Source organism: Taurulus bubalis, assembly GCF_910589615.1.
Source record: "Taurulus bubalis genome assembly, chromosome: 8".
Lineage (NCBI taxonomy): Eukaryota > Metazoa > Chordata > Actinopteri > Perciformes > Cottidae > Taurulus > Taurulus bubalis.
Genome location: NC_136596.1, coordinates 11479060 through 11506144, shown reverse-complemented (window position 1 = coordinate 11506144; position 27085 = coordinate 11479060). Strand labels below are relative to the sequence as shown.

The window sequence follows — 27085 nt, the reverse complement described above, 5'->3', positions numbered from 1 at the left end:
CTAGCTGGCCTCCTCTATCAGCCGAGCCAAGGTGTCTCTGAGCTCCGTCAGCTCAAAGATCTTGCCGTCCAACAGCTCCAGCAGCGTCCGCAGGCTCTTCCTGAAATTCTCCTGCTCCTCCTGGTTCTCCTCCAGTCGCTGCTCGGCCCCTGACAGCTGCTCCTCCAGCACCCGACTGCGCAGCTCTGTCTCCTGGAAAAGGGGAGACAACATTGCTGGCAAGTTTGTGTAATTAGGAGGTAAAAATTAATGAAGGATGTGCTGACTAGGAAACAGTTACATGTTTACTGCATATTTGTATCGCTCACCTCAAGTTTCTGGGTAAGTGTGTCTTTCTGCTCCATCAGGTCATTCATGTTTTCCAATTCCTCTTTGAATTTTTCCATTTCCTGAAGGACATAAAAAACAGATTAAAAGGCTGTGTAGCATGAACGTAGAGTGTCGTTTCATGAGCCAAAACATTTCAAGCAGGGCACTTCCCCCAATCACACACGCATGCAAACGCACCTCTTCTTTATCCCTTAGTGTATTCTCTAGTTCCTCTATGGTTTGGTTGAGTTCCGTCTTCTGGGATTTGATCACTGGTGTTTGGATGCTCTGACACTCGAGCTCAGTCACCTAAAAGGACAAGATGGAGATCAAGATTTAGATCCACAACAGAATCCTGATCTCAACCCATCTTTCATTTCCAGACTCTTATTTCTCTCCCTCATGCCAGACTCTCCCTCGTGCCAACAATCATCTGCCCTCTCTGTTTTTTTCTTCTCTCCTATTTAATTTAAATTAATGAATCACACATGAAAACAAGCAAACATTTCTGTCCTCCATCCCTCACCCGTTTGTGTAGTCTCTCGGCCTCTTCCTGGTAGGCAGCCAGTTGTTGTTTCCACTGTTTGACGTTGGCTGTGGACTCCAGCAGAGCTGCAGTTAGCTTGGCATTGTTCCCCTTTAGGGCCTCCAGCTCAGCCTCCCAGTGTTTTGTCATGGCAGGGCTGCAGAACACAGAGAGGTTCATACTGTCAGTTTACCAAAAACATCATAAGATAATAAGTGTTGATGTTTTCCTGCTATGGATGTAACATGATGTCTGATTCGGCAGAAATTAAGTTGTTCATGTGAAGGTTTATTTTTCTACAATATATTAGAACCATTACTGTTTAAGTGGTCCTTTGTGGTTGTTTTGAGTGTGTGTCTCTTTGTCTCTTTGATTCAGATTTAAGAGGATAAGCCCAGGGACACACAGCCACTCGGGCCCCTGGGCTTGTTCTGCTGGGGACCATTCAAAAATCCATCCATCCACTTTTGCCCCAGCACTGAAAGCAAACAAAGGCTGCAGTGGGCACTCAAGTTGGAGGTCAGCACTTCCTGGCCTGGAGCTGTGAAAGCAGCGGCCTGCCACATGAGTTGTAATCTGAGATTATATCGTCAGACTGGCTGGAGCCTAATCTGGTCCAGCTACTCACAGAGGAGAAGATGAGACGAGAGATGAGAGATAGGGGAAAAGTGATTGAATTGCATGATAAAGAGGCATGTGTGGGAGAAAGAGGCTGGTGAAAAACATACTTGCACATTGTAAGGCTAGTCGATAGTTCTGAGTTGTAGTGTAATATTATATATATGTACAAACTCAACTTTCTGGAGGGAAGATTCTTCCGCTGCGCATCTACCCTGTTAAATGTGCGCATTGCAGGCATTAATTTAAGATAATGCCCACTCCCCGTCTCTTACATAATGTCTTGAGTACCGACATCAAGTCAAGTACCTCCGAAAAAAAGCTCCTACTCCCACATACTTCAAAGTAATTCTTCCCAGTGGTGGAAACAGATCCGCAGAAAAGTACAAAAGAAAGCTTGGTTTGCTCAAGAAATGTTGAGGGTCTGTGTGTGACCCATAATAGTGTGTTTTCAGTTTTGTTCCACCCCCTCACTGACACACACACACACACACACACACACACACACACACACACACACACACACACACACACACACACACACACACACACACATATACTCACACTGCAGCAGTAATCCACTATGCCATAACACCTACTCTAAAGTGTAAAAGAGAGAAAACCCAGGTCTAATTCACGCAGGACTCCCACAGTGCCTTCAGTTCTTACACAACAGCCACCCCCTCTGCGAGTGCAAGTGTGTCTGCGTGTGTGACGCATACGAGGGAGACGACACTTCATCCTACACATGCACATATCAACTGACACACAACCACTCACACACACACACACACACACACACATATACACACATGGAGCGATGCTGTCACCAAGGCACACAGCCCCGCCAATGTATAAACCCCACACACCAGCTCGCAGAGCAGGAGAGCAGGCGAGACGTCAAGATGTGAAGATGGAGACAGACGGAGAAAGCAAGCGAGAGCGATAGAGGGAGAATCAGAGGAGAGAAAAGAGTGCAAGATGTTTTGACACTGGTGTTTGTCTTCATTAAATGAGTCTGGCTGAAAGGTCTCAGGGGACCACCTGAGCACAATTCTAGCTGAGGACAGCAGAGCAGAGCTGAAGGCGTGTGTGAGAAACATGGTGGGTAAGTTAGCTGCTACTGTGTCAATGAACTGCTGATTGTGAAGATGATGTGATTATTTACACATTGTTAATGCCTTATCATGAGGATTTTATTTGCTAATGATATTTTCTAGTTGCTGATCATACATGTTTTATAATTCCACTTCTTGTCATGTAAGACCCAATTGTGATGTTAAACTGTCGAAGAAATTGTTTTCTAGCATCAGCTTGAGATTGTCAGGTAATTTTGCAATGTTTTTTAACTCTATAATAAAAAGATAAAATTCTGTATCTAAGAGAAGATTGTTTCCATTTGACAGATTCAGCATTATCTGTTTTTTTTTTAATCTCTTTTGTGAAAGCAATATTCTGCTACAATAGACGATGTCATGACGAGACACAACACAGCACCAGATTTTGTGGGTTATCAGGTTACTTTTGTTTATTTAGTTTAAACTGGTTTTACATTTATTTATTACTTTTTGTAAGTTAATTAAGAATGTATTTTGTATTGTTTGAACCTGTACACACTGTCAATAAGCCATGCCTCTTGAATAAAACATCGACACTCTGATTTGTGTTTTACTCCTTCACAATGTTAAGTATAATTCTCCTCCTAGGCTCAAAGATAAAAAACACAAAATATAAACCTGAAGGTTTTTTTACAGCCCTCTGGTGTTTGTGCCGTGTCCTGACTGCTGTGCGTCGTCAGGTAGGTTCTTCCTCCTCACAGAGCACTTCAAGAAGCAGAGAACCAGAGTGGTTGCCATGGCAGCACTGGAGGAATGGGGGCGCTTGTAGCACCATGACGTATGACATCGGCATCGTCTCCGTTCACACAAGCCTACCACGAACCCACCGACAGACGCCTACATCCTCCAACACCAGAAGACCATTCACATACAGCTGAGGCAGTCCCAACAAAAGGTCTTCCAATATTCCAAAAACCATTCAAAATGACTCCATTGCAGAACTGCCAAACACGCCTACATCCTGCGATGTAACAAACCTCTCACAGCCCTGCAAACGGCTGTATCTCAGCCTCCTCTCTTCCTCTGCCCTATTCACCCACACACACCTGCCTACACAGCCCCACTAAGCAGCTGAGTGGTGTGTATATGTTATGCATATAAGTCATCATCTAATTCCAAACAAATCAAGATCATAAAGGTCTGATGCAAAAAAGACGGCTAACAACTGTGGGTCTGAACCCTCATGCCCAAATACGTTCAAAATACACTACAAACATTTGTATTCTATTCTTATCGCTATCAAATAAACTACTAGCTTATACACCGCCAAACAGATTGACAGAAAAAACATTTTAACTGCAGAGTATGGCTCATAAAAAGCTAAAGGAGCTACGGTACGAGACATGTGAGATGATCCATGTGTAAGATGTTAAATGGAAGAAGAATTAATCATAGAGAGAACAGAAAAAAGAGGGTTATGTGGTGAAATATTTGAACGGTATAAGCATCTACCCTCTCTGCATATGCCTCTGAGAAAATGTGAGACTGAGGTTTGCTTGTTACGTCCATGCTTGCCATCGTGAATGCCGAGAGTCGACCCGGTCTCCCACGCATGCAGCATTAATAGACACATCAGCAGCAAGACTGCAGCAGGCAGTGGGTGTCCTCGCTACATTCTGCTCTCACTGCACACTCAGATCTGTGTAGCCTTACCGAGTTCATGATGTAGCGGTCGGGATTTCTAAGCATTTGAGCTTGTCACAGCTTTAGAGACTTCAACACACTATTAAAAATAGTGTGTTGCAAAAGATCTCTACAGTGATGTTTAAAATCTGAAAAAGGTATTAAGCCTCCTCTCAGACACCCAGCAAAAAAGAATGATAATACATTAAGCGATTGATTTATATCTTTAATTAATAAGAATTCGCAGAGAAATAATGAAATGAGATTACAGAGATTTTACAATTGAAAATACCTCCGTGTACAGTCGACTACAGGTGACATTAGATAAAAGGAACATTTCCTTTCCTGAGAAAAACATTTTTCACTCACTCAAATGATTCAAACGCATTACCCGTGCCCTCCTGTTCAGTTTATTTGTAGTGTGTGTGCAGTTGGTGGATGTTTAGTTATCAGTGACTCGTGTGCAGAGTTTATACAATACACCTCTCTCTCTGTCGTTCTCTCTTTCTAGCTTCTGACACACAGACACACTATGTGTGTCCATCTGTCTTGCTCTTTCTCTGCCTCCCACTACCCACAGTATGTTATATAAGTCTTACATAAACGCTTCATCAACACCTTTTTGGTGAACCACACAGCCACACCTCTTCAGAAAGCCATTATACAAATCAAAAATATGTACATCTCACTTTGACCCTATTATCTTACACAATCTACTGTATATAAACCAGTATTGACAATAAAAAGGAATAAGAATTATCCATTTCAATATTCAGTCAACTGACAGGACACAAAAACAGCAGGAATGTATACAGTGGAACAGTAGTGCTGCATGCATAGACGTGACACCGTCACATATTCCTTAATGCACCAAACAACATTAAAGTTAAAAGATTTGAATTTGCATTTAAAAAGATATTATTGCATTGTAGTAGGCAAACATATAAATAATATAATAAATAAATGTGAGTTTTTTTCTTTTACCAAGCATGCTCAGATTGGACAAAATAATAGCTTGAATAATTCCTTATTCCAGAGAAACACTTAAAGTAACTTCTTTGCTGGTCCATGTGAAGTGACAGCATGTGATTAGGAATGATATAATTCATTGCACCAATGTTGCTCCTGACTGGAGTGATAGTGTGCTGTTTAACCTTATTCTTTAGCAGTTAGTAAACAAGCAGTGCACCAAGTTTTGTAAAGAAGACCCTCCCTGTTGCTGGCCTGCATTCAGGCTCTTATCTTTGGGGAAAGTTTGTGCCTGAACATTTTTTGTTTTGCGTAGATGTTGCAGTAGTCAGGATTTGTAATGACATCCCTATCAGAAAGAGCAGACCCGACAAGTCTTATACTGCTCCCTAGAGAGGAAAAACACGAGAGAGCAGCCGTGAATAGTAGGAGTTCACTACCATGCTGACATGCAACATAAATTGATGCACACAGACGAAAAGAAAGACATAGAATAAGGGAGGTGAATACTTCTGTGCATCAGACAGAAAAACAGAAAGAAAAGAAATCATAGTAATTCATGTATTTGAGTGTTTTTTTAGTGTAATCTATGTTAAATATGAGAGTATATGGTCAGACTGTTACATCTGTACTGTGGTAAACATGACAACACGGGACAGTGAACACATCACCATGCAGGATGTACCTGTGTGCAAAGGCCAGTGCGTTCTGAGATGGCTCTGGACGGGTGTCTGTGTTGGGAGGTGTGACACAGATGTCATCTGTGCCGTTGATGTTTTCCATGGGCGGAGTCACAGGGGTCAAAGGTGACGAGAGCTCACCTCCTGGAGACTCCTACATGTTAAACACATTTGTTCAGCTTTTACTACCAGTTAGACATACAAAAGACATAAATAAAACACTATTTGATTATTTTAATCATTTGATTATTTTTCGAATTGCAAGTCGTGATTAGATATGGCATACATCTAGGGATGCACCTTTCTGACTTTATCAGTCCACCAATACCAATATCTGGGATTTGGGTATATAGGCCGATACTAAGTACCGATCCAATACCAGTATATTTAATTAATAAGAGTATGCTTCACTGTGTGTATATGATTGGGACATCCTCAAGTCTACAACAGGCTTTCCTAACTTTGTAAAACAAGATGCAACGAATAAATATATAGATATAAATAATAATAATAATAATAATAATAATACTTTAATTTTATATAGCGCTTTTCTAAATACTCAAAATAATATAAATACATATAATAATATATATTATAAATATAATAATAAATATAAATGTACTTAATTGTTATTTATTCAAATAATGGTATCCAATATTAGATTGGCCTATTGTCACCGATACCCGATTCAGCTATTTGATTTAGTTTCGGATCGATATTATCTGTGACTATTTATACAAAATGATTGTGAAATCGTTTTAATGGCGCACAATTTTTTGGGGTCAAATTTAGACATTTGTGACATTTCTATATAAATAAATATCTGTATGAAGAAGCTTTTATATCTGCTACATGTTTTGTTCTTAATCATGTTAATCATGATCTTAACAACCTCTTAGGACCAGAGATGGCAACAAGATAAACAGACAAATCTCATTCATTAATGTGAATCATCCTTCATGAGAAATGATAGAGGTGTGTGCATGTATTTTAGGGCGGGTGAGGTCTCTCACACTCATAGAGCTCTTGCTGTGGTGTTAAAATTGTAAGCGTCTTAGTGAACAGTTGCACATGCCTATAGGCCATTACATAGCTTATAGCACTGGGAAATTGCAGAATTACAGATTAATGCTTATCTTTATATCCCATACAACCACAGAATTATACGAGACAAATCATTTAGCTGCCGCTCGCACATAAAACATAGCTATTAAGACTCAGGGCTTGGGCACGATACTGTAGCACAATGGCACTGCCTGTATGTCTCTAATGGACAAGAAGGAAGGGGGAGATAAGAGAAAGATTATAGCGAACAGTTTGTGCTCCACATTGATTAGTATAGCATTTAATATCAGTTGCCAATGCACGTCCACTGGGGTCTGGCCTATTGGGACCAGCATATAGCATTTAGCTCTGTGTTTTCTCCTCTTGTTTTAGTGGAATAATTCCTCTCTCATGTTTTCTAGTTTGTAGTTTCTGTTTCTTGTATTAAGAGGGGGAGAAAAGAGAGGATCTGGAGGTTAGAAAGAAAGCCAACAGGCAGATTTCTCTGGGGATTATCCTCTGAAACCAGTTAATTTTCTCGTAGATACAGTTACACATGCACTCAATTGCTATCCCACACAAAATAGTACCAATCATACAGACTAATTATGCACCCCAATTTATGGAAAGTCCACAGACAGCTTTGTATTTGTCTTATAATGTGCAGGATGGATGCATACATAGAACAAGTACCATATTATGTTAGGACTATTATTCTTAACCTCAGTGTCCGGACCTCCCAGGAGTTCATGCAGGAGTGAAAGTTAGTACATTTACTCAAGTACTGCATGTAAGTACAATTTGAGACACCTTATACATTTCAGAAGATAACATTGTGCTATTTACTCAGCTATATTTATCTGACAGATATATGTATTGGCTATCGTTTAGCTTTAGAGGTTATATATACATATATATATATATATATATATATATATATATATATATATATATATATATATATATATATATACCTTTATGGCTAATGCCCTTTTTCACGTTTCACGTCTGTGAAAAGAGATATTTCCCCTCTAACTTTCGAAGATGATTTTATTTAAATATTTTTTTCTTTTGATAATACTTTTGTGCTGTAACTTAAGTATTATTTTAAATAAATGACGTATACTGGAGTACACTAATGTATTAGTCATTTTACTAAAGTAAAGGATTTGAATACTCTGAGGTATTTTTGAATCTATTTTCTATCCAATTATTTCATGTTTCGTTAATTGGCCTCTACGCCTCCTCTGATAATGGATCAAACAAAACAACACCAAAGGATAATGAACAGCTGGTGAACAGGTCAACCAAACAATATTTGTTTATTGTTTGGTTGACCTGTTCACCAGCTGTTCATTATACACACCATGCCTGTAACAGGAGGTCAATAGGTGGACAAAAAGGTTAAGAATTGGGCGGGAGGAGGTAAAGATGGTGTGAACTGAACGTACCTGAGAAGGGGACGTGGCCATGTCCATCTTTTCTTGACTCTTCTCTTTAGCAAGCCGGGCTGCTTCTTTATATTCTGCAAACTTCTCTGCAAACTGGAAACAGAGGACAGCCATGATTATAGACTGTAATTCATACAATACTATGTTTAATCTGTTTAGTAAAGCTCTATGTGCATGGACACACACACACACACACACACACACACACACACACACACACACACACACACACACACACACACACACACACACTCCTTACCCACAGTGCCTCAGCAGAAACATGAGCTAACTAGGTCATCATTAGTAACCTTTATATCATAGACATATACACATACAAGCACGCACACAGAACAAAGTAGCCATTGTGTTTTCCTCGTTGAATTTTTGTCTTTAATCAGAAGTTGTCTGTGGCTGAAGTTGATCTCCGGGGTTATTTTCGTCAATGGCAAAGATACATCCAGCAATCCTGAAGCAGTAAGGTGAGCTCAGCTGAGGGGCTTTGAGCAAATATAAACACCCTGGCACATTTCCACTGTGTCCCTTTAGGGTGTGGTTCACCACCGACACTCCCTCAGTGTTACAGAGTAATTTAGTAAATACAGTACTGCAGAGGGCTGAGTGGCGAGGAAATCAAATTGACAACACTACTGAAGCCGGTCTTGCGCCTGCTATTAGTGTTCCAATAAGTAACTTAATATCTTTTTACTTCAGTGTAATATAATATTTCTGGTTCAGGGATCTAAATGCAGTAGTTTGCAGTGTACGTGCTCCAGGACTGTTTGGTACTGCAGTTATCTGAGAGGTGAATCTGATTATTTCAACTTTAGAGCACATAAAATGCTTCTAACTGGCTGTTAAAACATCGATATAGTTCCTCTCAACATGCTAAATACCACTCTAAATCTATCAAACCAGACCGGCTATACATTTGAGATATTTTAAGACATTTTTATATATCATATACATCGTAATCTAAGTGAAGCTTTGTAAATAAATTAAGCTTATAGAAACATAAAGGTACACTGTAAGCATACATCATCGTCAATAATCGGAGAAAACAAAACAATTAAAATAAAGAAATACTCATTTAAAGAACATATCTTCAAATGTATGATGCATATTTGGTTTGACTGATTCACAGTGGTAATTACCATGTTGAGAGGATCTATGTCTGAGGTGTATCAATATGCAGTTTTAATAATTAGAATTATTTGATGTGGTCTAAAGTAAAAAAAAAAATCTGATTCACTATTAGAATATACCATATTCAAACAATAGGAAAATAACTTTACTTGGTGGATTCAAAGAGACCATTACTATGCAATATTAGTTACCTATTTATTTACCTGGAAAAGAAGACCCAAGTGTGCATATTGTTCTGGAGTAACTGTCAGCCTTAAAGTCACATAATTACATACTCCATCAATGATCCATGAATTTAGTCTTGCACATTCATAAAATTTGTGGACTTATAGGAAACATATCTTTAAAAAGGAATAGCAAATCAGCAGAAACTGCAATACCCTGACTTTTGCTCAATAACTGGAAAAAGCCAGAAAAACCAAGCCAAAATTTGGATGAGTATGGTGACGTAATCAAGGTTATATATACATAATATAACTGTTCACAGGTCACATGGCAAATAAACTAAACCAATGTAAAATCGGTGGCGTTCCCCTTTCAACTCTACAGCACCCTCCACTAACGCCATCTTTGGGCTGCCAAATCATTTCCAGAATGTTTCACTTCTTAGTTGAAGGAAGAGAGAAGACCTGACAACCTTCAGGTCACAAGAACTGTTAATGTCCAGTATATTATATGAATCCTGAAATTTCTTTGATTTCAGGACATCAGTATATACTATTGAGTTTGCTTGTATGCGTGTGTGTGTGTGTGTGTGTGTGTGTGTGTGTGTGTGTGTGTGTGTGTGTGTGTGTGTGTGTGTGTGTGTGTGTTCTTCTTACAGTGGGAATGTAAGCATCCCTGATTCACGATAGAGCTTACTCATACTGCAGAGGAGAGAAATCACCACCTACTCTCACTCTCACATACACACACAGTGAACTCACAGATATGCTTGACTTTCATAAACACACAGAAAAAGCCTCATTAGGGCCAACTGCCAAGCTGATTCTACACCTTGAAAGAAGCTATAGCAACTAGAGTGAAAAGAAAGCTGAAATACCATCCTTTCTCAGGGATGGTATTCCATGTGGAGAAGCCGCCCTGTGATGTGTGTGTGTGTGTGTGTGTGTGTGTGTGTGTGTGTGTGTGTGTGTGTGTGTGTGTGTGTGTGTGTGTGTGTGTGTGTGTGTTTGTGGGTTGGATGGGGGTGGTACCTTGGCTAGATGATGCTCAGTGGAGAATCCCAGGCCGTAGACGGTGTTAGCTCTACTGTCCGCCCACTGGCCAAACTTCTGTGAGGTCTTTGTGAACGTCATGTTGGGACTGATGGTGCTGTTGATTATTGCCTGCAGGACATAAAGAACCCACTTAATACATATTAAATTAACTTAATTACAGCAGTGTAGTGTGTGTAAGGTGTATGTGTGAGTACTAGAGAGAGAGAGAGAGAGAGAGAGGATCAAAGGAAGAGCCAAGGACAATTCTTTGCCCCAAGTATGTGCTTTTTGTATGTCTGAATGAAGATTACTGACACCGCAAATCAGGACTGCAGATAAAAATATCAATGAAACATTATATTGTTGAGAACTTTTGGTATTAGTGCCTTGATCATGTGTATTTCAGACTCTCCAAACAATATTTCAGTGGTGCCAAAACAATTGCCAATTGAGATTAAATGTATCGTCAACAATTTCAATAATCAAGCTATCATTTAAGATATTTATCAAGCAACATGTAATATTCATGCTTCCAGCATCTCAAATGTGAAGTGCGTGTGATTGAACAAGGACGTTTAATGCATCACATGGGGCTACTTTTACATATTTATAATAAATGTATATTGTACTGTGTGTGACTGGTCTGTACTGGGAGATTACATAACGTATCAAATAGTCAAAAAATAACATTTGATGATTGTTGCAATCAACTATACTTCATCAGAACAAATAGTGATGTAGTGTGTGAGTGTGAGAGTGTGAGAGAGAGAGAGAGAGAGAGAGAGAGAGAGAGAGAGATAGAGAGAGAGAGAGAGAGAGAGAGAGAGAGAGAGAGAGAGAGAGAGAGAGAGAGAGAGGAGGAGAGAAGTATATACAGTAGCTTCCGGTCTGCAGCAGTGCAGCTCACACCCACCAACACAATAAAATCAATAGATGGATAGTTAACAAAGGGCTGCTGAGTTTGACGTTGAAAGCCTTCAGCCACGGATTCAGTGATCCACGGTTAGTTAGACAAGACATATACCAACATGAGCATGCTGACGTTAAAGAGTAAATCTGGCAATATTTTAAATGATCCTTATTGTCACCAACACCCATGAAAAGACCCGAACCGACAATGTATTGATCTTACCAACAAGCATTATCTGTGTATCCAAAGTATAGTTTAATCCTCTGTGCTATTTATCCTTATTGTTGTCCAACAACTATTAATCAATAGATTTGTTGAAAATAAGAAGTATTTATTTTGTATATGCAAGAGCTAAAACAGAAGGCTATCTCTAGATCTTATATAATCCAACCTCCCTTGTTAAATAACACTAATGGAGAACAAATTCATGTCTGATCAATTAGCAGTGTTGTGTAATGGTTGGCATTCTGGTTGGCATCAATACATAATGATGAGTTTGGGAGAAGTAGCAGTCTACGAGTGTGTGTGTTACACAATAATTGAATTCAGTGATCAACTATCTATTGAGTGCTGTGTAATATTAGATGGTTGTTCAATTGAACATCAAAAATGGTTTACACACACTAGGTGATCTTTACATTTTTCAGACCTTCTCGATCCCCTACCTTTACACTTTTCTGTTTTTGCCGCTCTTGTTATTTATTCTACTACACATTCTTCTCACTCTGTCATCTGTTTCTCTCGTTTAACTTGACCCCTCCTCTCTCCATAACTAGTGAGGACTGGTCCGTGCCTATAAATCACACCATGCCCAGCAGAAATATCCCTCCCGGTTCTCTAATAAGAATATCTTGAGACAAAATGTAGACCTTTAAGTGCAGACAGACACACAGACATGCGCACATAAGCGCAGCAGTCGCATGCACACAATGAAACATGAGCTGTCAGTCTTGGTACAGGTTTCAATGCTGGTCTCTTTTAAGATGTGTTTGCACATTAGATTCCAGTGCAGTGCTTATTAACGCCATTAACACTCAGTACATCACAGTGACACTAAAATCTCCCAGAGCGCTTTGTGACACCTTATTAAAACCAGTTGGCAGAAATTAAAAATAACAATGGATGCAGTAGAGGAGGTATAATGAAATCTGTGTTTTGTGTGCGACAAAGTTCGTGAGGTGTGCAGTAACAATCTGAATCAACTGCTCACCTTGGTGCCATCCAGGCTGATGATGCGATAGACATTGCGCGTGCTGTCGTAGAAGTAGGAGACAGTGACAGCATGTTTGCTGGTGGGCAGCCAGTTCTTCTTGGTGTTGGGGTCAATCTGGAAGACGTGGGCCCTCGTGCTGTAGATGGGCTGCTCCCTGAAGGGGGCGAAGAAGAAGTGGTGAACCTCTTTGTGCCGCAACACCAACGTCTCACCAAACCCACCACCAGTGCCGCAACTAATATTGTCCACGGGGGAGTCAGATCGCCCTGGCAACCGAATTACCAACTCGCCATCCTCCATAGTTACACCAGAGAAAGAGAGGCTGTCAAAGGACAACTACATGTACTCATTGTCCTGACCTGTATACATGGTTAACAAGCTAACGCAGCCGTCAAACTACAACAGAGTTCCCGCATACACTTTAAGTCTAAACTTCCTCTCCGACGTCATTGCATCTTGTAAATCAATACACTAAAAGCATGCAGCTTTTCAACAGAAACTCCCTCTGTCTTTCAATCTTCGTAAGCCAGCTCCGTCTCTCCATGCTCTGATATGGAAATGCCTGCAGCACAGAGCGAGGGTCACACAGGGGAGCACAGAAGGGAAAGGAGAGGGTTTAAGGCTAAATATAGACAGTAGGCTACGGTTAACTACCAGAGACCCACCCCACAGAGCTGCAGTTTCCACACAGACAAACATAACGCATGTGCATATATAAACACACTATGGTACAGAATCATGAATCTGTATTTACGTATATGGATTTGTGTCTCTGTCTCTCTGATCAGTAGATGATCAAAACTCCATGATGGGCTCAGTTTAAGATGACTTAATTCCTTATTGACCCCTGTATGACACTCAACCCAGAGTTAGGATTCACCACTATTAATGTTGGAGAGTATAATATATTCTTATATTATATGTAGGCATCTTTGTTTTTTACCATCCATTCGTCTGTCACTCATGTGCCACCTTCACCCTTTGTCTATTTATCCCCCACTCCTCACTTAGCTCTTACCATGCCCTCATATATTCCAGCATTGTTGGGGCTTCTTGGGTAATATCTACAGCCAGTACACACACACACACACTCAAAGTGCAGGGTGCAGAGGGAGATATTCTGGGCTGGCAGTGCTGGCAGAGCAGGAGATAGAGAAGTGCTTACACTGCACTGAGGGGGTGATGGGGGACATCAAAGGCGTGCTGTATAAATGAATATTAAAATTCAGCAGCAGCACCCCTCCTGTGTGTGATTAGCCAAGACTGGGAAAGAAAGAAAAACATGGAGACAGGGAGAGAGAGGGGGGGAAGTTAGACAGAAAGAGAAAGAGAATGATGGGAATGTCGAGAGTATAGGAAGTCAGAGTGAATCTGGGATGATGAATGCCGCTTTACAAAGCTGCTCGTGGAGTGCTGTGCGCGAATTATCATAATCATCGACAGCAGTGTAAGTGGCGGAACTGTGAGTCATTTCCACTCACACCACCACGGCCCGTCCGTATGATCTGTGCAATAGCCGCTTGGCAATTGACATCGTTTTCCAATGCATAATTTGATGGAACTGTGTCAAACTTCTTGTTGCTTGATGATGTTTTTACCAAACAAAGCAATTTTCTTTGAAGAGTTTTGTTCCAGAACGACACCCAACACTTGTAAAAAATAAATCATAATAATACTTACTCCTACAATTGTAATTTTTAAAGACACCACAATAAATAATGGATGGTGATTTCAGAGTAAATTCTGCTTTCTCAAAAAATATCTAACAATAATTTGTATGTTGACAAAAAGCATCAAGCTTCCTACTATATAGTGACTCTGGTCTGAGCCAATAGCCAGAGTTATCGGTTAGGTAATTGCATTGAGGTCAATTCAGAACACGTTGATCCTCTTGCACTCCAGTGATGAACTCCGGCAGTAGCATGTATGCAGCATGGCAGCTAGACAGATAGCAACGGGGACAGAACTATAGCATGAAAGCCTTAGGAGGCTGCCTATCTCCCATCAGTGCATGCACGAGTGTGAATGTGAAAACAAAAGCTGCACACCCCAATACAGGAGGGGGAACATGATCAGAGGGAACGGATGAGGAGGGAAGAGAATAGATAGGAAAACTAAGCGGGTAATTTCAGTGGGTGAATGAGTGGTAGGCCTACAGGAGAAAGTGTGGAGGAGGAAGGAAAAACACAGAGGGGAACGAGGAGGAGGTGTTTAGCATGCAGAGTGTACGGTGTGACACAAGAGCAGGTGATGAAACATGAATGTTAAAACAGAGAGAGGCGGCCGCCAGGAGGGATGAGAAGAACGTAGAGGAGGTGATGTAGAAGAGGATGAAACTCTGAGAACAAGATGAAGGAAGTGGGAAGCTCTAAACTTCTATTCAGCGTGGTATCAACAATTATGTGAACTATGGTCCAAATCCGAACTTCCAGAAACCTAATAACAGTTGTTTCAGGTAAATGTGTAAAATTAGTATTGGAAACTGAGTACTGACTTATTGTTGTTGCTCATGTTAACACTGTGGTAGTAAAATGCTGCTGTTTTTGAGATGGTCCTTCACTTTGATTGATGACATCGTGTCCAATAGTTAATTAGACTAGAGTAATGAATTGATTTTGAAATGTTTAATTTTTCACAGTAAACCTTTCAAATGTAGATACCGTTAAAGGTTTATTTCACATCACATTAGTTATTGCTTCAAGTTAGGATTTAATTTTCAAAGTTCGAAAAACGTACTGTGACAAGTGGAGTGATTTGGAGACAGATTGGCTGCTCTGATGTATGTTGTGAATAAAAGGGTGAGTACGCACAAATTGCGATAAAAAAAAAGAAGAAAAAGTCTTCTCATTAGCCATAATAGTTTTGATTTATTTGCCCAAATTATTTGATTAATTTCTGTCTCCACCCCAGTACAATGAAGGCAAATGAAAAATACATCTGGAAATACCGTAATTTAACAGTAACATCTTCGGCAGAAAATAAAATGTCCATATTAGTCTTGAAAATCAAAATGTGAAGAGTTTTCATGGAAACAATACTCTACCATAGAAATAGTCCTTTGCAAACTGTTCAGTAATGTTAGTGGATTTTGTGGACCATAATTTAAATAATAAATGGTGTTAAGGATGAAAATATGTAACAAATGCTTCCTGCATGATACCTGTTTCTTTTCACACACACACACACACACACACACACACACACACACACACACACACACACACATACACACACACACACACACACACACACACACACACACACACACACACACACACACAGAGTTCCAGGAGTTGCAACAGGTGTTGCCTTTAGCGCCTCTTGTGCCTCGGGGGTTTAATGCACAGATGTGAACACTCAGTCTTTGAGTCACAGAGTGTAACCAAACAGCGTACACAACATGTGCACGTCATTTTATACCACAAAAGGCATTTTCTTTTCTACTTCAGTGTGTTCCCTTTAACCATGCAGCTGCCCCTCTTTCTGCAAACACTCACAGTGAAAAAGAAGCATTTTTAAACGGTCCATTTCAGGATATCTCCCTTTCCCTTGCCACCTTCACCTCCACCTCCACCCAGCCTCTGCGCTGAAGTTTTCTTTGTTTCTAGAGTTCTTCATTAATTCAACAGGGTAGAGCATGAATGCAAGTAGATCTTATTTAATGTAGAGAGAGGACAGTAATGAGAGAGCTCTGTGTTGTTCTGGGATCGGCTTCAATGACCTGAGATGGGCCTGTGAACACACGCTATCTCAGGCAAAGACAGGGAGCTGGGAGAGAAACTGAGTTTTAATAACTGTGCATTAATTGCATTAGCCCAAGGAAGTGAGAGCGCTCCAGAGAGTTTTGACAGGCATCTCCAGTTCTCGTTCAACACTAATGTTCTTCTCTTTGCCATCACCATTACAACCACGTGGACAAAAGTCGGTCAGAAATATGTCTGTCCCATTACTGCTCGACAGGCAACTGGACAACAGAGATATGTGAGCGTTCATCTCATCTGCACATATTCAGACATTAATACACACATGCAACATCGTGCTTTGAATCACTGTATACAATGTATTCCACTGTGGATCGATTGAGTCATTGAGTCGCTTGCATAACAGTAACTTAGTCACCAGTATGGCAGAGCCTAGTGGAGCGCTGAAGCTGAGTGGGAGACTGCTGAATGATGTGCTGCCCACACTGGAGGAGGGCAGAGTGGGAGCCTGGGAGGCCTCCAGTGTATTGTAAATAGTTAATGCAGGAGTTTTGGCTGATGCCTTGAAATCGTACCATGCCTGTGCCATATTGTTAACCTCCTGCTGTGCAATTAATCACAATGAACTGCAGGAGACAGCTGTTAATGAACGACAGGCTTGGTTGGGGGAAATGGACCGCTGAGCTTGGGGTTAGGGGAAATGCAAATGAGCAGTGCTGCACTCTAGGCAGATATTTTACTGATGGGTGCCTGTTGTTGAGGAGGTGTAAGGTAGCGGTCACTGTGCTGCCATAGAGACAGGAAGCTGCTTTCTGTCACTGGAGCCTTGTGAAGTATTGCAGCTACTGATATATCCCAAATCTTCTCTTGAGCAGGACCCAGAACACATCTGGCCACAGAACAGAACTCTGAGAATATTTGAGAAGAATTTCTGATTTTAATCGTCTCTCTTTCAGAATTACATAACTGTCTTTAATGTAGGGGAGAGAAAAAGCCAAACAGAGAGACCTACGAAAAATAGCCTTTTTTAATTCACTCTCTCGTTCTAGTGCGATATTAGATAATTATAGTGTTGTTTCATTTAGACACTCAAGCTGATCTCCCATATTCTTCCACTTTGGAAAATATTGTCACTTAGCTCATTATTTTGATCCTTAAAGTTTGATTATGGGGTCACTTCTGCACCAGCATGTGTAAACCAGCATGTTGGGCCTAAGGTGTGTTTCTATTTTAACAAACAGCATATTCAGAAGAGAAAGAGGAACATTTTAATTTAATGTAAAATTAAAAAAAGAAAAGAAGAAGAAGTGTTGTTTTAGTGAGCGACACAAGACCGGCAGAATATCACCACTCAACCGCACAGACTGCCGACCTGAGTTATCCACCATCAAGTTCATTAGACGGCATATACAGAGATTAATTTTACGCATACGCCCGGGTCACTGTGATATGCGTGGTGTGGTTTCCACGGGAGAGAAGTTCATAACCTGCAGCAGCCGCAGCTGATATACATACAGAAAGAAATTACATGGAATTCAGTCACCCCTTTGTAATAATCACACTTACCCCATTGTTATGGTCGACATGGTGGCGATCACTGATCCTTTTCAATGGCAATAAAAACGTATCTCTCAGATTGGCTGCTGCGTATGAAGGTCTTCTCTCTACACGACCGCCTTCAATGTTTCACCGTTGGTGCGTCTGCAGGAATTTGATGACAACTGGTCCATTACACTTCCACTGTCACCGCATGAAATCACACATACGTCGTTCTACACATGGCACGGAAATCAGAATTGGTCTCCTCCTTTGGCGTTGAGCGTTTGGTGATGGAGCAGCAGCAGCGCGAAGGGAGAGCCAGCGCCGAGTCCAATGGAGATCCGACAGGCGTCCTGCTGTCGCGGGTAAACTACAGATCCTCGCTGGAAGGGTGGAGAAGCCCGGCTGCCTTCACTGGGAAAGAGAACCCTCATTTAGCCTCTTGGAAACGCACAGAATCATACTGTCCACCCGCGTCTCTCTCTCTCTCTCTCTCTCTCTCTCTCTCTCTCTCTCTCTCTCTCTCTCTCTCTCTCTCTCTCTCTCTCTCTCTCTCTCTGTATCCCGCTCTCTCTCTCATTACCATAGGCTCACGGTCTACACCCCCACTCTCTCGCCCAGACTACAGCTATTTCACAGCTATTCCACACAGCATTACCTCTGTATTTCTATAATAAAGCAGATTTATAATGCTGTTGACTAAAACAATTTGTGCTTATGCAACATCATCCGTGCCTTACTAATGCACGTGCCTGCTCTCCTAATCAAAGTTGGTATGTGAAGTCGTTTGCATTGATTAAAACATCCTGTTTCCACGCTGTATGTATGTGTGCTTTATTGATCTAAGCCTATCCACAGAACCATACGCGGACTCGCCCCCGAAACCGCTCCACATCTGGCTGATGCATCGCTTCCCTCCTACTCAGATCACTGTCAGTATTGAACTGCCTACGTCACGACACCGTCCTCCGCAGTGACGTCACTCCGTGCTCAAGGGACTGATGCCATTTTAAGCTTTATTGTTTTATAATATATTTATTGATCAGTGGCTTACTCACCAAATACTAAAAGAAAACGAAAGTCCAGTGTAATTCCACTCCCTAAGATTTCTGAATCTACTATAGGATCTAATGTAATGTAATCTGCATGTTGGTGTAAAAATATTGCACCCTGAAGAATATATAGGACCAAATTATAATATTGTACACTGTTATTTCTAATCATCGTATTCTTTTATATCCTTATATTCTCTTTTCCGGGTCTCTGTGAGCTGTTCTGTGATTTAATTATTTATTTTTCTAAATACATAATTGGTTCTTAATCAAAAGTTATTTCGAGGTCACATCTTATTTTAAACCTTGGAAATGGGAGGGAAACACTTTTCAATATAAAAATGTTCATATATCATAGAGTCAGCCATATAGATTAACCCAAGGTAATAACCAGAGAATCCGAAGACTAATTGATGATCCAGGAGCTCAGGTAGCCTGTATGGAGTCAACATAGTATAAATGCACGTCGAAGTAGAAAAGTACAACATTGGGGGGGGAGGGACATTTAAATGTTTGGATTTTAACAATGTACATCATCAGCAACCCAGTAGAGACAGACTGACATTCTGAAGCTTCTGAAGGATAATTGACAACCTCACGCAGCCATGGCGATTTTACTGCCAATTGAGCTAATTTGTTTCATAGCTTTAATAAGCTTTACAAAATACTTTTGCCCGTGGGTAGATTTCTCTTCAACTCGTGTGTCCACGTTCCCTTTAAATCCCGTTTCCTACGTCATGGCATCAATCAGGAAGTAGCTTCTCAGGAAACTAGCACCTTCAGTTTTGTTTACATGTGCCATAACATTTGGTGAGTTTTCAGTTTTTAAGCAAACGTTTTTAACATTCAGGGACATATTTATTTATACACACAAAGTATTCATACAAATCTACAGTGAAGCAGGTTGAATTTTAAGATAATATCGTGATTGATAGTTGAATTAGCGAGCTACATCTGAGCTAACGTGAGTTAACAGTTAGTTAGTTAACAGTTAGCTAAACTAGCTAGCTCAGTGGTAAGTTTTGGTTTCCTCAGAAGGTTTTCGTGGCATTAACGTCACCTTTGCTGTTGGGTGGTGAGTTCAGTACAGCTGGGAGCCTCAGTTATTCTGTATTAGCGGACACTAACGTTACCAGTTGTGTTTCAGGAAATCAGCGGAGTTAACTAACGCTAGTTAATGCTGGAGCTCTGTGAAGAACCGCAGCATGTTTCCCCACAACGCCGCACCGAGACAGCGGGCACCCTACCGACCAGGCTCGTACCCGACGCCACCCCCGGGAACCGGGTCTCACGATTACAACCTCCAAAGGCTGGCTAGTGTCAACAAGTGAGCCTGACGAAGAGACTCTGTGCTCTGGTGCAATATACATCAGCATCGTCACTAAATAGTACTAAATGGTGACTTGCTTTTGTGTCCTGTACAGTAGTAGGCGTTTGTTTGGTAGCTTCTACGCTCCTGGACCAGCGAGGTTTCCTCCTTATGAATGGGAGCCCAGAGCACTATCCACAGGTCTTCTTCCAGTCCCTACTCCTCACATGACAACTATGACCAATGGGCGCAAGTAAGATATGTTATATTTTACGCATGACTGGGTAATCTGTAATTTATGAATATTTGCCCTTAACTTTTGTCTTGCCACATGTTTATGTATTGTGGTGGGAAAATATAAGTATAAACATACAAACATAAATTTAATGGTGTCAGGGAATAACTTAAGTTATTTTTGTTCCATTTTATACTCTGAGATGAAAAGTACAGAGAACACAGACATTGTTAGATTGATCTCACCATGACAGAGTAAACATTGACATATGAGTAGATATACCTGCAGACAGGTAATCAACTAATGTTAACCGATGTGGTGATGTTTTTTTTTTGTGTACTTAGTATGTCATTTTCAATCAGAAATGTACACTATCTTCTCTAACCAATCACAATGTTCCAGCAATAGGCATATGTCTCTTTGAAAGTATAAAGATGTTAAGGACTGGGAGTCTTGCTTGCAGAATTACCATCACACTTATCATTGTGTTTCTTGCAGGAGGCAGAATGATGAATACAGACCCCACGTAGTGAAGCGGCAACGCCTTGACCCCTCTTTACCTCAAGCCCCTCCCCTTCACTATCCTGACCAAGTGGTGGCAGGGTCATCAAGATCACCATCCTTTGCTGCATTTGACAGTTTTCATCCCAGCCCACATGTCCATATCCAGCCTCAGGTCACGGCTGTCCCAAAAGATTCCAACATCTTGCAGGTTGACACCAAGGACAAGGTACTGTGTTTTTAAATAATAATAATAATTTCAATTTATACAGCGCGTTTCAAGATACTCAAAGACGCTTTACATTATGAACAAGAGACAAAGACAAACAGAACAAAAATGAAAGAAAGCAAACAAAAACAAACAAACAAAATATTTTTGTGACAAAGAAAGAAAGAAAAAGAAAGAAAACTGGAGTGGCTGAGGGTCATAGTGGAGGATGGGTGCAGGGTTTAGCAGGTAAAAGCGAGTTGAAAGAGGTGGGTTTTGAGGGCTTGCTTGAATGATGGAAGGGTGGGCAGGTAAATGGGCTTCACCTGCATCTGATATACATCAAGCCTGACTGTGGGCATTCAGATATGCTTTGTTTAGTCAGTGTACATGTGTTTGTGTCCTCAGTTAAGTAATCAGATGGTGGAGCTGTTTGATGCATGCCAGCAGAAAACCTCCGATTTGGCCCGGAAGGAAACGTGCCGAGCGCGGCTCCAAAAAGACATACAGAGTGTCTATGCAGGTGTGTATGAAATGCACAGTTGCATTCTGCTCTTATTTTCTGTTGTAATCCCTACTCACTGAATATGTTTCTTACAGTGGCACGGCTTTACTTGACTGGATCTTCTATGAATGGATTGGGCTGCCGGAGCAGTGATGCTGATCTGTGTCTGATCCTCAAGGGGAATGTGAGCATCTCTGACTCTGTGCTGTGTATGTCATTCAAAGTGTGTGTAGGTGTATTTACAATCATTGATATCCACTTAAACACCTGTATGTTTTTCTGTTTTTAGAAAAAAAACGATGCTATACATGTACTCCTTGTCCTCCAAAGATTATTCAAGTCACTGTGTAAGTAGTAGTAAACTCAATTTTTTAAATATATATACAATCATTATCTGAATAATGTACTGTCCACTATAAACTTCTTGCAGATTTGAAACGAATAGATCAACACACCAAGAAGCTAGTTAGAGGGATTTTAATGCGGTGTAACACAAATTTGACATCAGAAAAGATCTTTATACAGTTCGTATTCATGGACGCAGTCTTAAAAAAACACAGATGGTGTGTGTGTATGTGTGTGTGTGTGTATATATGTATATGTATATACACATACATACATACACACCACAACAGTTGTCTGAAAGCATACTTTTTCGTACTTATTACTTTGCGTTACTGCTAGTAGATTTTGTGAACATATTTTTTGCTCTTCTCAGATGCCACAAGGTGGAGCTATTTATCTAGTGAAAAAATAGGTTTCAAGTTTACAGGAAATGAAACTGAAGCAATCATGAATCTCATGTTTGTTTGGTAGTATATGTAGAGAAGACTCAGCTGATCAGAGCCACAGTGCCCATCCTCAAGTTCAAAGAGAAAGACAGGTAGGAGCAAAAGTTGTTTAAGCTTATTTATTTTCAATACATCAACAACAAAGTGAGAGCGATGTTTTATTAACTATTTTAATACTCTTACCCTTTCTAGTGATCTGGAGTTTGATCTGAATATCAACAACACAGTGGGCATCAGAAACACATTCCTTCTGAGGAGTTACGCTTATGGTTTGTGAGACAGTCAACAATACATAGATTTTTATGGCACAAACCTTTCAAAGTTTTCTTTCCTATTTTAAGTCGGCTCGAACTGTGACTAATCACTCCGTTTATAATGCCAGCTGCAAGCAGCACATTTGATACGTGAAACGAAGACAATAAAGTTTCTTGTTTTGACTTTCTGTGTTTGTGCTGTCCCTCTCAGCTGATCTCAGAATAAGACCCTTGATTCTTGTGGTCAAGAAATGGGCACGGCACCATCAAATCAATGACGCCAGCAAAGGAACATTGAGCAGCTACACACTTGTGCTGATGGTGCTGCACTACCTCCAGAGTCAGTATAATCATACACACAGACGATCGTTTTTTCAGTCCCATTTATATTCTGTGATTGTGACTCATCTGGCATGTGTTTTCTTTACAGCTCGCAAAAAGCCTGTCCTTCCCTCTCTCCAGAGGGACTACCCAGTAAGTGTCTCCTTTGCTTTTGCAATTCAGTTTGGCTTTTAACAGGTTAATAACAAGAGACGCAAACAAACGAAAGCCAAATTATGACATAACATGAAAGGTAAATTGACCTACAGACACGTCTTTCCATTCTTATCCCTGTAAAAAGACATTTCAGCAGCACTTTGACTTTGCTTCATCCAGCACAAAGAAATTACAAAAAGGTGCTCAGTCTTAAGTCCCTGTCCTTTTGTCCTGTGCCTTGATTTTCAGGAGTGTTTTCATCCCGCCATGGACATTGACATGGTTCCAGAAGGATCCAAACACATCCCCCCCTACATCTCAAGAAACCAATCACCTCTGGGAGAGCTTTTTCTGGGCTTTCTCAAATACTATGCTACAGACTTCAGGTATTTCCCGAGGACGTCTCATTACTGATTGTAGTGTTTCAGATGCATCCATGGTTCTTTTGCCTGCTCATTTTCTTGCACCCATTCCTCATCCCCTGCTTCTTTTGCCAACTTCTCTTCCCTCTCCAGTCCCTCATCCCCTCTCTCCTTCCTCTATCCTGCATCCTTGTCCCTGGTTTCATGTTTCTGCGTGATAGAAAGGAGCAGGTGGGACCTTTGGCCTTACACAGCACTAACATGACATACCATGCTCCTTGTGTTTGCAGTATGTGTGTTACCGTGCCACGCTACAGTTGCCAGGTTCAACTGAAACTCGCCATACAAACACGCACTGATTTCTACATTTCAGTGTCAAACAGGTCACAAATGTTAAGGGTTTTGCGTATTCTTCTTGTCCTTTACATACAAATTGCATGTGCTTTTTGTTGCTAACATTTCTTTTTTAAGGGACCTTTTTCCTACTTTCTTGACAGACATTTGTTTCAACCAACTCCTATCAAATCTAACTGAAATATTGACTGCAATCTACAGTAAATATAAAAGGCACATTCATTTTTGGGACTTTGTACATTGCATTTCATGCATTCAATGAGGCTGCAATATTTAAGAGTTGAAAGACAGACAATAGTTTGAAGGTTAATGTCAACTCACCTCTGTCAAGAAAAATTAGTTATCTTTGAAAAAATAATTAGTGTTATGTTCACATCCCAAGCCAATTTCAATTGTTAGTTTTATGCAGCACTGAATTCAACTGAGCCTGAAAGGTACAGAATCTGGAAGAAGAAAAAACTTCCCCCTTGTTTGTTGACAGTTAAGGGTACATCTTTTGTAGATGAGAAGCTGAATTTGCAAAGCTACTGGTAAATTCGTTGAGGACCATGGTCCTTTTATTTTCAGTCTATTGAGCACTAAATAATTACCTTGCTTTTGTTTTTCCTGTGTCTTGCAGGTGGGATACGCAGGTGATCTCTGTTCGAGAGGCCAAAGCTTTGCCCAAGAACAATTATCAACATTGGAGAAACAAATACATATGTGTGGAAGGTAAACATAACAGGCCAATGCGACCACCACTCAACAATTAACAGGAGCCTCAATGTAAGAAATGTCTCCGCTAATGCTGAACATTTCAAAGTTAACAATGCCTTGTCTTTCAGAGCCATTTGAAAGAAACAACGTTGCCAGGGCAGTCCATGAGCAAATGAAGTTTGGTACCATTAAAGCCGAGTTCGCCCAGGTACATACCAATCCTGATAACTGTGCCCTCTTCATATTGTTTTTCCTCCTCAAAGCTGCTGTGGGCCAGCTATGAGTCATTCATAATCCTCCTGCTTCTCATCTGTCTGCGCAGTCTTGCCGGACACTGCAGGACAGAAAGGACCTGAACTCAATCCTCCCAGTCACAGCCATCATTAATAAGGAGGTATCCAGGAGATGAGGGGCTCTTCCAATTTGAAGAGTGGACAGGAGTCTTCTACCTCAAGACATACCTGTTCCCAGAAACAAAGAGAGACCTTTTGGATGTGCTGAGAGAGGAGACCTCCTGCCTCCGCACCTCGCAGCCAGAAAGAATTTGGGACTCTGAATGCTCTGGCTGCCTTGGATTGCTCGCATACTGCATTTCCGGTTTTGAAAATACCGCACAATATTTAATGCTGCATTCAAATAATAGTCAGTGTTCTAAGAGATGGTCACTGATGCTACACGTTCCTCTTTTCCAACACACATTGAATTGCAGGTAAACGCTGAGTATACGGACAAATTATCAAAGAACAAAACAATACCTGCAACCTGCTCATATCTAGCTTAAATGTAAGTGTTTTTCTCCTCTGGTTTCAGTTATATCCACATTTCTAGAGCCATACTGGACATCTTTTAATTAGATGCAAATAATTTGCTTCTGCAAGACAGTATATACACAGTATACTGTCTTCAGGCTGTGTGGACCGACTTTTAACAAAGTTTTACTATTTTTCTAGTTCAAGCTACCGTGGGTTTAAATGCCATACTCTTTTTTTACATATGCATAAAATGCCCTCTCCTTTTTCATCATCATCACATTGTTTAAGTTTCTAAGCTCCTCTGAAAATTGAGGTTAAGTGATGTTTACGTTAGTGTCATCTAAGTGACTCAAAAGGTGATTATTAGAGAGCTGTGAAGACGTCCGTCTTTGAATGTTGTCACTCCTTTATCATTGGTTCTGATGTGTTGTATTCTTTCCCATCGACTGGTTTGGCCTAAGCTCTGCAATTCTTGTTCAGAATCTACTTGATTTATTTGGACAGAAAAATGTTATTCGCTTGTTTTCGGTTCACTTAATGCATACTTTATTTAAATCATTTAAGCTTCAATTGCATTAGACTTTTAAAGGTTTATTTTAAAATGGAATGGATTGTTTTCGCTTCATATTTTTGAGCTATATGCAAAGCACTCAAAACTCTTGGCTATTCTAAAAGTTCCAAAATCGTCATTGCAGCTGTTCATATTCAGATATGTTGACTTTGGGGGCACCTTCAGTTGTATGTTTTAATTTATTCAGGGTTATGGGAGACACTGGCTAATCATCACAATATATTATATATTGCAGTTAAAAATCATCCCAATTTGAGTTTATCCACAGGAACTATATACTTAACCTGGAACACACTTTGACCATAAGGACAAATACAATCCCCGTAGAGCTGGTCAAATTCACCTAGTCCTTCCAATATTTTAATGTAAGGTGTCGTTTAGTTTTCTCAAGGTAATGCAGTTTATCAACCATCATCGGGATCTTTGGCGTCATTCAGTACGTTATAGGCGCTTGTGATAATAAAACTAAGGATTGCTCCTGGATGAATGTACCTTTTTTAAAGTGTTCTCTGCAGCCTTTTCTGGCAACTATTGTGTTGATTAGTTTATGTTATGTGGTTTGACACCTTATTAACAAAAGTTTTATGACTTCTGCAGAGTGCTAGTACTGGGAGGGAGTAGATACTTTACAAGATGTGTGTGAGTGGCCCCGTTTAGTGTTGCCACTGGCAGCAGGGGGACCAAAAGGGTTACTGTTTCAGCACATAGCCTATATTTAACTTCGCAAGGGGGATTTTGATCTTAAAGTCACACTGGCTCATTCAACTAGTAGCCACTGGCACAGACCGCCTTAAGGATAATTTCTCAATCTTTTTAAGATGCGTTCAACATCTAAGAAGTTATTTAATGAAGTGCACAAACGTCAAACTCTCGACCCAGTGAGACCTACCTACTCTCACTGCTCCTCTCTCTCGTTCTACTCCCCTCTTTTCATTCCCCACTCAGTCTATTTCTGTCCCTGGCTGAGTCAGATGG

The 27085-nt window shown here is 40.6% G+C and overlaps 2 protein-coding genes across 2 annotated transcripts; one reads left to right on the top strand and one right to left on the bottom strand.

Annotated features, from left to right (window-relative positions):
• Positions 1 to 13130, bottom strand: homer1b (homer scaffold protein 1b; the record flags this gene model as incomplete). Its single annotated transcript, XM_079221836.1, has 8 exons — positions 12801 to 13130; positions 10678 to 10809; positions 8339 to 8431; positions 5849 to 5997; positions 836 to 992; positions 508 to 618; positions 309 to 389; positions 1 to 192 (listed from the first exon to the last, which is right to left on the bottom strand). Exons 1-8 carry the CDS (start codon positions 13101 to 13103, stop codon positions 1 to 3), a joined length of 1218 nt encoding a protein of 405 aa, XP_079077962.1. The 5' UTR covers positions 13104 to 13130.
• Positions 13131 to 18282: 5152 nt separating this feature from the next.
• Positions 18283 to 26601, top strand: tent2 (terminal nucleotidyltransferase 2; the record flags this gene model as incomplete). Its single annotated transcript, XM_079222869.1, has 13 exons — positions 18283 to 18434; positions 21138 to 21369; positions 21757 to 21871; positions 21949 to 22037; positions 22143 to 22200; positions 22670 to 22736; positions 22837 to 22913; positions 23110 to 23238; positions 23329 to 23372; positions 23625 to 23761; positions 24711 to 24802; positions 24916 to 24995; positions 25110 to 26601. The coding sequence occupies 13 exons, from the start codon at positions 18283 to 18285 to the stop codon at positions 25194 to 25196; spliced, it is 1359 nt and encodes a 452-aa protein (XP_079078995.1). The 3' UTR covers positions 25197 to 26601.
• Between the last annotated feature and the right edge of the window lie 484 nt (positions 26602 to 27085).